The sequence below is a fragment of the Phaethon aethereus genome, assembly GCF_964289735.1.
Source record: "Phaethon aethereus genome assembly, chromosome: 6".
Lineage (NCBI taxonomy): Eukaryota > Metazoa > Chordata > Aves > Phaethontiformes > Phaethontidae > Phaethon > Phaethon aethereus.
The window spans coordinates 18469859-18484447 of NC_138580.1; the positions used below are offsets into that span (position 1 = coordinate 18469859).

A 14589-nucleotide genomic window follows, 5' to 3' on the forward strand; every position below is an offset into this window, starting at 1 on the left:
AGAACAAGACACAAGCCCTTGGTGCCATGTTGGGGACCCATGTCCCTGAGTGACAGTGATGTACAGGCGGGTGCTGGGAGTTGGCATGGTGGCAGAGCAGCACCCCAGCTGCCTGCCAGCCCCAGCAGGGGCACAGCCTGGGCACATCTAGGGGATAGGACACCTGGGCCTTGCACAAATTGGGGTGGCTCCTGCCCTTGGCTGGGTCCCCTGCCTGGGCTGGGTGCGGCAGTGGGGTTTTAGGTTTCCATCAGCGCTCGTGCATCATTTCCCAGCAGGATCCTGTGTCTTCCTGGTGGTGGGTGTGAGGCCTTAGGAGGGACGTGGCGGCCTGTGAGAGCTGCATGGGGCCCAGGTGCTTGGTGCCAGCCAGATTCCCAGCTCCTGAGTCACCAGCGTGGTCACCCTGTTGATCGGAGATGCCGTTCGTGTCCTGGGGACTGGAAACTGGCGGTCCTGTTGCCCCTGACCCTGGGACTTGCCGTGCCGGGAGCTCACGACAGCTCTGGATTTATGCTCCCAGCCCCCAGCACCTGCCTCACCCCCCCGCAAAAGAGAACAAGCACCCCCACCTCCTGGCACCCCACAAGCAGACAGCTGGAGGGTCTCCATGTCAACCACAGCAAAACACAGAGGGCCAGCGCCCTGCTGAGACGGGAGCAGGCACCCAGCACCCCGTCCCAGAGCTGAGCCATGTGCCCACCCTGCCCTGCACCCTCCTGCCGAAGGGACACGGATGCCAGGCAGCCATCGCCCCACTCCTCCTGCCAGCATCACCCACCACTGCTGCAGGCACCCAGCTCGGTGCCGGCTGCTGCCGGGTGGTCCCAGGCCATGCCGGGGGAACATCTGGCGACATTTGCAGCATGGATGCCTGGAGCCCGTGGCTGCCCAGAGTAGGTGGGTACCCAACGGGCCTGGGTGCCCAGGGCAGGTGGGTCCCAGGGGGGATGGGTGCAGGGGCAGGGGGTGCCTGGAGCTGGGGTGGCCGGAGTGGGGGGTGAGTGGCAGGGCCGGGTGTGGCCCTTGCCCAGCCCTGCAGGCGCGAGCAAAGGGCAGCGCCTTGGCATGCCGCAGCTATTCTGGGAGCAGCGTGGCTTCCAGAAAAAGCTCCCGCTGGCTATTTCCGGGTGGGCTCTGACTCACCCCTGGCTGGATGCTGGGGGCTGCACAGCACCTGCCATGGCCACCCCCCACCCCGTCACCACGCTTCTGGGAAGGCAATGCTCCTGTCCCCATCCCTCTCTGCCCCACAGGCCCCCCAGTGCAGCAGGGAGCTCCAGGCAGCCCCCCAAAACCAGTGCCAGGTCCTCCTCAGGGTGCTTGCACACTGCTGCTGTGCTCACGCATGTGCCCAGGGGTGCCTGGCAGGGGCAGGACCGGTGGGGACAGGGCACCGAACCCCTTCCCACATCCCCTGGGAGCCCAGGGTGGGATGCCGTGCAGGCTTGGCTCCAGGAAGCATTCCCTGGGGGTGAGGGGTGGCTCTGGGAATCGGCAGCCAGAGCTGAGCCCTGCTAGAAGGGGTTAACGGAGAGATGGCCCGGGACAGAAGCCTGTAAACACAGCCGGAGCTCCAGGAAGTGCCGCCCCCCTCTCCCGCTGCCCGCCTGGCTGTTTGGACCCCCCTCCCCGCCAGCCCTGCCAGGATGAACGCAGGGATGGCACCCATCGAAGCGGTCCTCCCCCCATCCCGGCCCACGTGCCTGAGCATGGGAAAGTGAAATCACTGCCCGGGCATTGCTGGAGGCTGAGCGAATGGCCACCGTGCCTTAAATGAGCCGCCGGTGATGCAGTGGGTAACGGCTACCTCATCTCACTGGCATGGGTGATGCTATCGAGGCCTGTGGGAGGACAGACAGACACCCCAGCATGCTCATGGACCACAAGGGTGGCCAGTCATCCCTACATCCACGTGGACCACGAGGGCAGCTGGGCACTCCCAGCATCCCCATAGACACAGGGCAGATGAACATCTCCATGGGCCACAAGGGAAGGTGAACATCCTCAGCCTGCCCCCGGGCTGCAGGGATGGGCGAGCACCCCCAGCAACCCCACAGATCACAGGGCTAGCTGGAGATGAGTGATGGGGGCAGGTATATACCTTGAGCATCTGCATGGACATAGAGGCAGCTTGTCTTCTCCAGCATCTACATGGCCCTGGGGGCAACAGGTCACCCCCAGCATCTTTGTGGACCACGGAGGCAGCAACTCACACCAAGGACCTACATAGACCCAGGGGGGCAAGCAAACTCCCCCCAGCATCCATACAGGTTACGTGGTATAGCTGGACACCCCCAGCATCCACACATGCTGCGGGGCAGCCAGGCATTCCCAGCATCCCTGTGCCACTCGGAGACAGTCCATTTTCCCCAGCATCCCCCTCACCTGGGGACACAGGGGTGGGGATCAGGGGCAGCCAGATGTGCTGTGCACCCACGCTGAACTCTGGGGTGGCAAAGGCATGGGGGCAGCTGGGGTGAGCAGCGGGTGAGGGGCTGTAGGGCACCCACCAGCTCCCGGGACCCCATCGGGCCAGGCTGGGCTGCAGTCCAGGCAGAGAAGGAGAACCATCTCCTATTTAGACAATAGCACGCGCCCTGGGTCCGTCAGCGCCGGGGAATGGGCCGCACAGTCCTTCCCTCTTAGGGTAAAGGCGCCTGGGAGGCTCATGGCTGTAAAAGGAGCGGGATGGAAGGAGACGGCCGGGGGCCAGGAGGGAGGGGGATGGATGCCCTTGCTGTTTCATTCCCATCCCTCCACTCACCCCTGCGCCAGGGCCAGGCGTGAGGGCGGCATAGGGCCCCAGTGGCAGGGTATAGGGCAGAGGAGGGGCCAGCACCCCATCCTCACATCCTGCCCGGCTCCAAGCCCCAAGATGCCCACAGCCTGGGGAGGCTGTTCCCGGCTCCTGAGGCAGCTTAAATCCTGGGGGAGCAATGGGGAGGGAGGTCCAGGGAGGAGGGGCGGCTGTGGGATGCAGCTGGCTTCGCTCACAGGGATGTCATGACCGGAGGGAGTTGTTTGACGTTCCAGTTCCCAACGCCTTCCCGGCAGCAGCCTCATCCCAGGCCTTGGCGGGAGCTGGGGCCGGGCCAGCGCGGAGTCTCTGGGGCCACTTCCCAGGCTCCGCCAGCCTGGGTCAGTCTGTCCTGGGATGGAGCTGCAGGGAGGCTGAAGGGGGCTGGGCAGGACAGGAGGCACCCCTGCACCGCTGCTCTCTGCACCCTCCTCACTTTTTGTAGCCCCTGGGGCTTCAGCTGCCATGGACCACTTGGAGCCACATCCCTGGGATGGGACTCTGTGGCAGGGTCTCCAGGTCCTGCTCCTCACCCCCTGCTTCCCATGCCGCCGGGTCCCGCATGCAGATGGGGCTTTCCTAAGAGGCTGTGGAAAGTCCAAGGCGTCTGACCACCCTCTGCCAGACATGGGGCCCCTGCCTGCACAGAGCCATCCCGGAAGGCTGTCACGGCAGCTGAGGAAAGGCCACTTCAGTTTGTCCTAGAGCGGGGTCAGGAGGATGCTCCTGGTTAACCCCTCTGAGCCACTTCCCCTCCTAGGAGCACCCCAACTCTGCACCTCCCTGCTCTGTGGGATGGGTACGGGGACAAGGGCTTGCCAGGCCTTTTGCGGGGAGGGGTTGCAAAACTGCAGCCCTGCCTGAAGCACCAGGGCAGGGTGCTGAGCACCGCTGGTCACGCCATTCCTGGGGGGCCCATCCACCCCACACCCCAGCCAGCGGGGCACTGGGATGGGGTCACGGGAAGGGGTGTATGAACGGTACGGCACGGCTGGCACTGTGCTGGCCCAGACCCTGGGGTCCCCTGCGCTGGTATGGGGACCCACCTGCCCTTCTGCACCCCAGCCAAGGGCTGGCATGCCACTCTGCCAGCACTCACGGGGCGGGCAGGGAGCACGTGTGGGGCTCAGGGATGCGCAGGGCGTGCTCGGAGCAAGGCCAGGAGGAGGAAGGATGCTGTCTGTTTTTCCATCTTCTCCCCCCACCCCACCAGCCCCCCTTTCCTTCCACCCTCCCCCCTGCGCTGGGATGAAACAACCCCATCTGGAAATACCTTCCCTTTTAAAGGCAGGCTCCACCAGGCAGCCTGCACCCTCCGGGAAGCCGCGGCGTTACACTGTGACTAGGCGGCCAGGAGGGGCTCTGGGGATGGGGGACTTGGGGAGGGCAGCCTGGATGTGCGGCATCGAGCCTCTGCCCACCTGCATGGCCACGGGGCCCAGACCTTTGCTGGCCCCCCAGGTGGCAGGGGGTGGCAGGGAGGAGGCAGGAGCCGGCGCAGTTCAGGGTGCTGCCGTGACCAAGCCCTGGCACCGCTCGGCACCTGCGTTGCAGCCGGGGTGGGGGGCCGGGAGGTGCGGGGCAGGGCCGGGCTGAGCGCTGCTCCTGCCGCTGAGTCACCCGGTGCCCAGTGGCACGGCAATCCCCTCTGCCAGGGGACAGAGGCGCTGGGGCTGTGCCAGTTGACGTCAGCCAAAACAGCCCGGCTTGGGCAGGGCTGGGGGTCACCAGGTGTGCCAGCAGGCCTGGGTAGGAGGGGGTGCTGCCCAGGCAAGGGGGACCCTCTTGAGGGGGGTCCCCAGCACAGCCCCCCTCTGTCAAAATGTCCTCTTTAGCTGGCATGGGTTTGTGTGTGGCCGCAGGGGTCCCTGCCCTGGCCCAGCGCCTGTCCAGGAGATGGGAAGCTGTAGTGGGAGTCCTGGGGTGAACTGGGGTATTCCTCTTTCTGCGAAGGTTTGGGGACCTGGGCTGGGCTTTCTGCTCCCCAAAGTACTGCCAGGCCAAGGGGGAGGCTGAGGAGGCAGAACAGAGCCTGCAGCACCCCGGGATGACCCGGGAATCTTGTCCTGCTCTCGGGGTGACGGGGACCAGGGAGGGGCTGGGGCTGCTCCAGGCAGGGTCCCCATCCAGCCATGCTCTCCGTACGCCTGGCGCAAGAAGGGTTAACAGGGTGCCTCCCCCCCACTCCCCGCTCACCCCTGCTGGCTATAAATACCACATATGTCCCACCCGTATGAGCTCCAGAGGCTATTTTGGTTGGGTGCCTGCTGCTTCGGGAATGTGCCGGAGTGAGGACCTGGGGGTGACGTCACCGGGACCGCTCCGGACCCAGCACCTGCTCGGGGTCGCTCAGCAGCACCCCAAGAGCACCCAGCCCCGGGCCAGCGCTCAGCCCACCGTATCAGAAAGGGGGGTTTGGGTGGGGGGTCAGCACAAGCATGCTCAGGGGAGGGGTCCCCCCACATCACCCCTCCCTAGGGCCTTCCCTCGACCACTCTCTGGGTGGGGGGGCTGAAGGCTGGCCCCTAATGGAGACCTGAGCCTGGTGCTCTTGCCATGGGGTGGATCAAGGCAGCATTGGGGTCATTTTGGGGTGCTCAAGGACAATTTGGGGACTGTGGACACCTCGGGCATGGGATCTGGCTCAAGGAGGGGCAAGTGAGGGTGTGAAGGGCTGAGTCCCCTTCCTCCCCCTCCCTGTGTCAGCTCAGGCTGTCTGTCCGTCCAGGGCCCCTGTGGGTGGCACCACCAGCCTGCCCTCCTTCCTCCCCTCGCACCCCCAGGGACGGGGCAGTGCGGTGGGGGTTAGCGGGGAGGCTGCTACACCGGTGGGGTCTGGGGGTACCCGGGGTTCCACCGGCATCATTGTCATCTGCCCGGGACAACGTGGCCCGGTGGTGCGGGCAGGTGAGGGGCGGTGGGCGGGGGCTGGCAGCCGCCCCCCCGCAGCAGCATCCCCCAGCTGCCCGGCGGCGGGAGGGGCGGGTGATGTCAGCAGGATACAAATAGCGGAGCGCGGGTCCCCTCCTGACGCCTCGCCGAGCCGCCGGCCGCTCGCCAGCCCCGCCGCCCGCTCCCTGCTCCGGCCTCGCCGCCCCACGCTGCCGCCACCATGAGCCAGTCCTATTCCTCCAGCCAGCGGGTCTCTTCCTACCGCCGCACCTTCGGCGGTGGCTCCCCTGTCTTCTCCCGTGCCTCCTTCGGGGGCAAGGGCAGCAGCGGCAGCTCTGTCACCTCCCGCGTCTACCAGGTGTCCCGCACCTCGGCTGTCCCCAGCCTGTCCAGCTTCCGCACCACCCGCGTGACGCCCCTGCGCTCCTACCAAAGCGCTTACCAAGGTGCCGGCGAGCTGCTGGACTTCAGCCTGGCCGACGCCATGAACCAGGAGTTCCTCCAGACCCGCACCAACGAGAAGGTGGAGCTGCAGGAGCTCAACGACCGCTTCGCCAACTACATCGAGAAGGTGCGCTTCTTGGAGCAGCAGAATGCCCTCATGGTGGCCGAGGTGAACCGCCTGCGGGGCAAGGAGCCCACCCGTGTGGCCGAGATGTACGAGGAGGAGCTGCGGGAGCTCCGGCGCCAGGTGGACCTGCTCACCAGCCAGCGGGCCCGTGTCGAGGTTGAGCGTGACAACCTGCTCGATGACCTGCAGAAGCTCAAGCAGAGGTGAGGAGGGGCCCCAGCGTGTCCCTGCGGGTGTCCGTCCCTGCACCTCCATTCCTAGGGACGCGCGGTGGCAGAGCTCTCCTTGGCAGCCCCTCGGGTGCTCACTGCTGTCGTGCTCCGAGGCTCGGAACCTACCGTGGCTCCTCTGTCCCCCTCTCCCCGTCCCCTGGGGCAGGAGAGCACCCACCTGCAGGGCACTTTGCAGGGTGCCAGGTCCGCCGCAGCAGATGGCTGCGAATTTGGGGAGGGAGAAGGGCACGGCGTGGGGCAGGCAGGGGGGAGCTGGCCCACTGGTGTGGGGCCAGGCAAGGGAGGTGCCCACAGCCTGGGCATCTCAGCAGGGCACTCCGGATGGCCGCTGATAGCCCTCGCCAGGTTCCCGGGGAGCACCCAGCAGGCAGGACGGCTCTGGCAGGCAGGGGTGTCCCCCATGCCCCCCCACCCCCAGCGGGGCCGAGGCCAGGCTGTGATGGCACACGACCACCAGAGCTGGGGGATCGGAGTGCCCTCCCCCCGGGTCCCCATCCCTGCTCACACCAGGGAGGGCTGGCGAGCCCATGGGTGAGCTGAGCCCTGCGGGACGGACAGACAGACAGAGCCAGCCAGGCATGCGGAAGCGAGGGGGAGGATGACCCGGGGGGTGCTCTGCCAGCTCCGGACGCAAAGGAGGGAGGGGAGGAAGCGGCTGCACTTCCGCAGGCCAGGGATGCTCCAAGCCTGTCATGGGTCTGTGGGTGCCCTGGGGGCGGCAGGGACCCCCCAAGGATGCCATGGGCCTGGCTGGTGCCGGGGAGGGGGCTGGGGCCAGGGGATAGCCACAAGGGTGGCCAGGCTGAGTGACCCCCAGGGACCAGTGTGGGGGCAGCTGGCTGTAGGGGCAGGTGCTCGGGGGGAGCCGCTTGCTCGGATGCTGGTCTGTGCCTTTCCTCCTGGACCCTGTGCCCCGGGGACGCCCAGTCCCCATTTGCTGGGGGTGACAGCCTGCTGTCTCCCCTGCCACAGCCCCGGTGGGCTGCTGGTGGGGCTGCAGTGAGGCAGAGCCCCTGATGCTGGGAGGCTGGGGGTGGTGGCACGGAGGATCCCTGAATGTCAGGGGAGGAGCAGGGCCCAGAACAAACAGGTGTCGGGTTCCTGCCACCCCGTGTGCCAGCACCATCCGGGCACCTCCGTCTCCTGCCCGCCGCCTTCTCCCTGACCAGCAGCCCCTGGCACAGCCTGGCCCCCCAGCCCCAACCTTGAGCTCACGCCCCAGCGGTGCCCCCTTCATACCCCTGTCCCACAGCGTCGCCAAGACCCGCCTGTCCTCCTGCTCTCCCTGGGACAGCTCAGCTGGCGGCCATCCCATGGGCCCCCCATGCCGGACCCTGCACCCCGTCCCTCCGGCTGCTGGACACCCTCCCCTATAAGGGCCGGGGCAGCGCGCGTGGCACTGAGCTGACCTCATGCCTTTGTGCTCTCTCCGGCGTTGACTATAATAGGGAATGGGAGGAAGAGCCCCTGGCCCCCCGCCAGCCCTCCCGCCGCCCGCCGGTAGCACAGGACAATCCGACGTCTTTCCACCGGGTCATGCTGGGCTCAGGGACAGCTCGGGGGGACATCGCCGCTGGGCGCCAGGGTACCCCTCACCTCCCCTCTCTGCCCCCAGGCTGCAAGAGGAGATCCAGCTGAAGGAGGAGGCTGAGAACAACTTGGCTGCTTTCAGAGCTGTGAGTACCTGCCCCCCCGTGCAGTGTGGGACCCCCGCCTCCCTTTCTACCCCCATCTCGCCCCAGCAGGCTGGCTCCAGCACCGGGGCATGGCCCTGGGCACAGCTTTGCACCCTCCAGCCCCAATGCATGGTCTCCATGCTCCCCCCGCAACCCCTCTACTAACCGTTGTTCTCCATGTCCCCCCCAGGACGTGGACGCAGCCACGCTGGCACGCATTGACCTGGAAAGACGCATCGAGTCCCTGCAGGAGGAGATTGCCTTCCTCAAGAAGGTGCACGAAGAGGTAGGTCAGGGCAGCCCCCTTTCTTGCAGGCACTTGTGGGGCTGGGGGACAGAGCAGGTGCCCTGAGGTGTCATCTTGCCCTGCCAGGAAATCCGGGAGCTGCAAGCTCAGCTGCAGGAGCAGCACATCCAGGTGGACATGGACATCTCCAAGCCCGACCTCACGGCTGCACTGCGGGACATCCGCGCGCAGTACGAGAACATCGCTGCCAAGAACATCGCCGAGGCGGAGGAGTGGTACAAGTCCAAGGTGTGGGGGGCGGTGGGCTCCAGGCTGGCCCTGGCGCGGCAGGTTCCGGCCGTCCCGGTGGCTGTGCCCGCTGACCCTGGTCTCTCCCCAGGTGTCTGACCTGACACAGGCGGCCAACAAGAACAACGACGCGTTGCGACAGGCGAAACAGGAGATGCTGGAGTACCGGCACCAGATCCAGTCCTACACCTGCGAGATCGATGCCCTCAAGGGCACGGTGAGCCATGGGCAGCTTTGGGGAGACCCCCAGCTTTCCTGCAAGGACCTGCTGCTCTGGGGCTGCTTGGGGACCTCTGGGACATCTCTGGGGTCGAGGGCCCTTCCCAGCTCTCTGAGTTGCTGCCATGGGGAAACTTGTCCCCCAGATTTGGGCTGTGCCTCCCCCAGTGGCAGTCTGGGCCTCTGCGAGGTGTTTTGGCAGAGCCCCGCGGCCAAGGAGCAGATTGCAAAAGGTGCCCTAGCCAGAGAGGCTCCAGGCAGGCGGGCACAGGGCTCGGGGTGTCTGGTTGCAGGCTGAGAAGGTGGTTGCAAACAAACAGGGCACAACGGTCCCACTCCGGCACGGTCACGGTCACAGGAGCCAGCCAACATCCACCAGCGTGGCAGTGCCACCCCCAGGGCAGCTGCCCGGTGCTCCTGCACCTCTCCGCACCCTCCCGCTGGGGTAGCCTGGCTTCGCTGGGGGGCCTGGGCACCCAGGCAGAGAGTGCTGGGGTTGCCCAGTCCCTGCCCAGCTTGCCCCCGCCAGACCCCGCTGCCCAGCAGTGGGCAGATGGAGGGCAACAGCCACCCATCACGGTCCCATGTCAGCTGGACCCAGCCCAGGGCTGGCCACGGCTCTCCCCAGGTCCCTGGCTCTCCCCTAGGACCCCCCAGCATTCCCAGCTCCCACCCCAGCTGACCCTCGGCCCCTCCGGTCCTCCCTCCCCCTCACTGAGCCCCCCTGTCCCCCAGAACGACTCGTTGATGCGCCAGATGCGGGAGATGGAGGAGCGCTTCGCGGGGGAGGCCGGAGGCTACCAGGACACCATCGCCCGGCTGGAGGAGGAGATCCGGCACCTGAAGGACGAGATGGCCCGGCACCTGCGCGAGTACCAGGACCTACTCAATGTCAAGATGGCCCTGGATGTGGAGATCGCCACGTACCGCAAGCTGCTGGAGGGCGAGGAGAACCGGTGAGCAGTGGGGGGACTAGAAGGGTCAGCTGTTTTTTGGGGCTCACACCCTGTGAGCAGCTGCCTGAGGGCTGGGGCTGGCTGGCGCTGAGCTCTCCCCTCTGTGTCCCTGCAGGATCAGCATCCCATGCACCAGACCTTCGCCTCCGCACTCAATTTCCGAGGTGAGCATTGCCCTGTGAGGAGGGTGGACCCGGGACAAGTGTCCCACCACCCCCCCCAGCGTGGGTGCAAATCTCCTTCCTGGGGGGGTGCTGCCAGGCTGGCAGGTTGGGGACCCACAGGTGCCACACTGCACCCCTGGTGTGGGAGCACTCTGTTGGGTGTTGCCATCAGCTGAGGGGGGTTAAGCCAGGCTCCTGAGGCCCCCCAGTGGCCCCAGCCCCACGGCCGTGCCCCCATGCCACACGTCCCCACGGTCCCATCCCCTGTGTCCTCCCGCCCGCAGAGACCAGCCCAGAGCAGCGTGGCTCCGAGGTGCACACCAAAAAGACCGTGATGATCAAAACCATCGAAACCCGCGACGGGGAGGTGAGCGCAGGGTGGCACCGGGGGGTGGTGGGGAGGTGGGGGTGCCGAGCACGGCACCCGTCCCCGCACTCGGGGGTCCGGTGCTGGCACGGCACGGCGTCTCACCGTGCCTCTCTCCCGGCAGGTGGTGAGCGAGGCGACCCAGCAGCAGCATGAAGTGCTGTAGAGGAGGCTGCTCCGGCAGCCCACCGGCACCTTCCATCCCTGCCTCCGTCCTGCCGCCAAGCCCCCCTCCTGTCCCCCACCTCTCCCCCGGCGCTCCCCCGGCACTGCCCGAGGGGTCCCCCACGCAGCCGCCTCCAGGCCCCCCGCACCCCCCGGGCTCTCTCCTTTGGCTTCAAAAGGCTCGCTCTGCTTTCGCAGCTTTGCAGCAGCAACGCCAGTGTCAGGATCAGGCCCGGGCCGGGGGGGGGGGGCAGGAGGGAGGGAGGGGACAGGCAGGAGGGGCTGGGAGGAGCAGGTAGTGGCCTGGGCCAGCTCTGTGGGGAGCCAGACGGTCCCAGCAGTGGGTTCTGGGTCCCCCTGCAGCCCCCTCCCCACGCCAGGCGCGGGCTGAGGGTTTGTCCCGTGGGAGTGGGGACCCATCCCCCAGCGCCGGCACTGCTGGCCTCCCCGGAGCTGGCATTTCTCCGGGTGCATGGTGGCGATGCCAGGGATGGGGAGAAGCGGGGTCTGGGCTGAGCCCCCCGTTCTCTGCCCGGCTCAGTGCCAGGGTGCTCCCAACCTGCATCCCCCCCTTGGCCCGGTGGGGCTGGTGCTCTGTGCTCCCCCCAGCCCTAGAGGCAGCCCCGTGGGGCAGAGGAGGGCAGTGCCCACCCCCCCCATCGTGGGGACCCCCAGCAACAGGAGGCTGCACGGGGCCAGGCTCATGAGCCGAGAGAGTACCTGTAGGTGGACACAGGAGAGAGGAGGAGTGAGTGAGTGGGAGAGAGGGGGGAGAGAAGGAGAGGAGCTGAAGAGAGGCCCGGGGGCCAGGGCAGGCACCCCCACCCCTCGCCCCACTGCACCCCCACCCCACTGTGTCTACATGACTCTTCAGGCGGCTGAAATAAACAGTGGAGCATCACCCCTTCCTCCCAGCGCATCTCTGGGGCTGGGATGGGGTGGCAGGGAGCTGGCACCCGGTGGGGCATTGCACAGGCCTCTGTGGCTGGGCTGGGGTGGATGGGGGGGGCCAGCATCCCCCCGAGCTGTCTCTTCCCTAGGCTGCTGGTCCCCCAAAGTGTGCGTGTCCCTCACACTGAAGGTGCTCCAGAGCATTTTGATACCTGTGGTCGTAGTTTTTCCCAGTTGCCTTGGGTGGGGGAGCCCTGCTGGGACCAGGGGCAACGGCAGCCGAGCCCTGAGCAGGTTTGGAGGGGCTCTGGGTGACCATTCCCTGTCCCCCCCATACACTCAGGGCCTCACACCATGGCCTGGTGGCTCTCAGCCCCACAGCTGCCCCTTTTTTGCCCTCACCCTCGCCAGCCTTGCACCAGACCCACACCTGCCTGGGACCTCTCCAAACCTCTCCCATTGCCACCGACCTGCAAGCAGAGCCCCCCCGATCCCAAATCTGCCTCCTCCCTGGCAACCCACGGGCATCAGCCCCACCCCCCACAGCTGCCCCCACCCCAGGCTCAACCTCCAGCCTCCACTTGCCCTCTCCCCCCACCAACACATGTGCCCCCCTCCCCGTGGTCGGGGTGTAGGGGTCTTGGCTTCAGCTCTGTTGCCCCAGTGATGGGGGATGCAGCAGGTGAACCCAGGGTCAAGCATCCCACAGAGGAGAGAGATTCAGGGTTATCCTGTCCCACGGGGAAGGTGTCGGAAGGTCCGCGGAGGGTCTGCGGGCAGCAGAGCCCTGGGAGGGCAGTGGACTTGGCAGGGGGTGGTGTTTTAGGGACAAGGCAGGTGCTGCTGCCAGCAGTGGGAACGGGACTGGGGGGTCCCTGAAGGAGAGGCCAGCATGGCCAACCCCGGTTTTGGCTGCGGGGCCGGCCAGGGCTGGGGAGTGTCCGATCTCAAGGGCTGTCTCCAGCAGGTGGCCCTGTGACATCGAGGACAGTCCCCAGGGCGGCCCTGGACAGGGGTGACACCTCCCTCCCTGCCCGGCCCGGGCTAGCTGGGCCAGGGCTCTGCCCCTGGGGCTGGGGGCACCGGCAGGGGACAGAGCAGCCCTTTTCCCAGCGCAGGCAGGGCAGAGCCCCCCGAGTCCCTCGCGGGCTTCTCCTCCAGCCCCCAGAGACCCTGGGGCTTGCTCACCTGCTCTGCAGCCGGGCTGTGGGTCATCCTGCTCCGGCGAGCCCCAGCCACCCAAGCCAGGGGGATCCCAGGATCTTCTCGCTGGTGATGCTTCCGCTGATGCCGGCGCCCTCAGGCTGGTGGCGACGGGCTGTGCCAAAGCCAGTGGGGCTGGTCTGCAGCTGGGAAGTCGTGCGCCGTGTCGCTCGTGTCCTGCTCACCCAGATTTACAGCCCCCGGCGAGGGCAGCCGGGGCCAGGTGCCGAGACGTGTGCCATCGCGCCGGGAGCTGGGGAAGCCCTGTCTTGCCCGGGGGTGGCAAGGCAGCGTGAGGCCCGGGCAGCCCCTGTTTGCTCGCTGCCTAAAGCGCAGCGCGTGGGAGCTGTCACAGGGCACCCCAAATCCGAACAGCAGGGTGCTCCTGCTCCAAGCAGGGCTTCAATGGAGGGCTCACCGGGACCCACGCTGCCCAGCACAGTGAGGCAGGGGCTCAGTGAGAGAAATAGGGTTTCACTGTGTTTGCAGTGTGGATTTGGGTGAGCAGGGATGCAGGGATCCCCCCATCCGCTGCCTGCTGGGGATGGGGCAAAGGGGCCCCGCAGGGCTGGCTGCTGCCCGGGGTCTCGCGTTGCAGGAAGCATGACGGTGTCCTTTCCCTCCACATGCCACCAGGGTCCCTCTGTCCCGATCCGGTGACACCGCCGGAGAAGGGGAAGGGGGGGAGGAAGGCTGGGTCCCCCCCGAGCCTCGCTGCTAATATGGAAAGGCGCTGGCCCCTTTCTATCTTTGCAAGCGGAGCTGGGCTGCAGGGCCGGGGCGGCGGGCGCGGAGAGGGGGAGCCCGGCCAAGGAATGTGACATATCAGAGGCAGCTGCCACTTCGGGAGAGGGGGCAGAAGGAGCGCAGCTCGCCGGGGGCCGTGCAGGACGAGACGGGCAAGGGGGGGGACGCCACGGCCCCAGCACCAGGACGGCTCAGCGAGCGGCCGGCACCCGTGGGACTCGCACCCAGGCGGGCAGAGGAGCAGGTGCCGAGGCGCTGGGCGGGCTCGGGGTCACAGCGGAGCATGGGGTGTGGGTGCTGCACTGCACCGGGCGCTCGGTGAGTGGCGGCTCGGTGAGCAGCAACTCGAGCCCCCACCTAAAAATAGCCCCTCGCTTGCCCACAGCGCTGCGACCTTCGGGGCTGCAGCCGGCGGGGTGGAGGCACCGAACTGGTCGGCACCTGGACCGGGGGGCCACCTCTGCCCCGGCACCCCTGGCAGCCACCCAGCACCCCCGGGCTGCAGACAGGGGGAGAAGAGGGGCACGGCGCTGCCGGCTCGGGGCGGCGGGGGTCACAGGTGTGGACGGGGGAGCCGCAGACCATGCACCGAGCACAGGGACGCGGTGGCACGAGTAGGGCCAGTGGGGAGCCCCGGGCGGCCCCGCCGAGTCCCGGCATCCCCCCGAAGCGCGCCAAGGTCACGGCAGAGCCGGGGACGCCCGAGGAGGGCCCAGCTCGCCCGGCGGCGCCCTTTTTTGCGCGGAAGCTGAAGAACGCAGCGATCGGCACCGGCTGCGACATCCGGCTGCGGGTGGTGGCAGTGGGCAACCCTCGGCCCAGCCTACGCTGGTACCGAAATGAGGAGCTGCTGGCCCCACACGGGGACGAGTATGGAACCCTCTGGGTCCGGGACAGCAAGAAGGAGGATGCCGGAGTGTACACCTGCATCGCCGAGAACGAGCAGGGAGAGGCCATGACCAGCGCCGTGCTGGCCATCATTGACATGGAAGGTAAGGGCTGGCACAGCCGTGAGCACGGGTTTGCCGAGGGTGGCAGCGGTGCTTCGCAGGCTCCCGCCGCAGTGCATGCCTGGGGCCAGCCAGGGCTGGGCTTTGCTGTGCACACCCTGCTGCAGGCTGGGGTGCCTGGTGCCGGCAGCACCGGGGCGGCTCTCTGGCCTGCAGTGAG

The 14589-nt window shown here is 67.4% G+C and overlaps 2 protein-coding genes across 2 annotated transcripts in view; both read left to right on the forward strand.

Moving 5' to 3' along the window:
• Window positions 1–5834: 5834 nt before the first annotated feature.
• Window positions 5835–10579, forward strand: DES (desmin; the record flags this gene model as incomplete). The annotated part of the gene is given in 10 exon segments (XM_082001344.1): window positions 5835–6466; window positions 8112–8172; window positions 8363–8458; window positions 8546–8707; window positions 8799–8924; window positions 9662–9882; window positions 9998–10002; window positions 10005–10046; window positions 10331–10413; window positions 10538–10579. Coding segments are annotated over 10 exon segments (1392 nt in total). The 5' UTR covers window positions 5835–5912.
• Window positions 10580–13139: 2560 nt separating this feature from the next.
• Window positions 13140–14589, forward strand: part of SPEG (striated muscle enriched protein kinase) — a gene marked incomplete at its 3' end in the record, with an annotated part of 38487 nt that continues 37037 nt past the window's right edge. Inside the window, 1 exon segment of the mRNA XM_082001509.1 lies at window positions 13140–14411. Coding sequence (XP_081857635.1) covers window positions 14003–14411 — 409 coding nt within the window. The 5' untranslated portion in view covers window positions 13140–14002.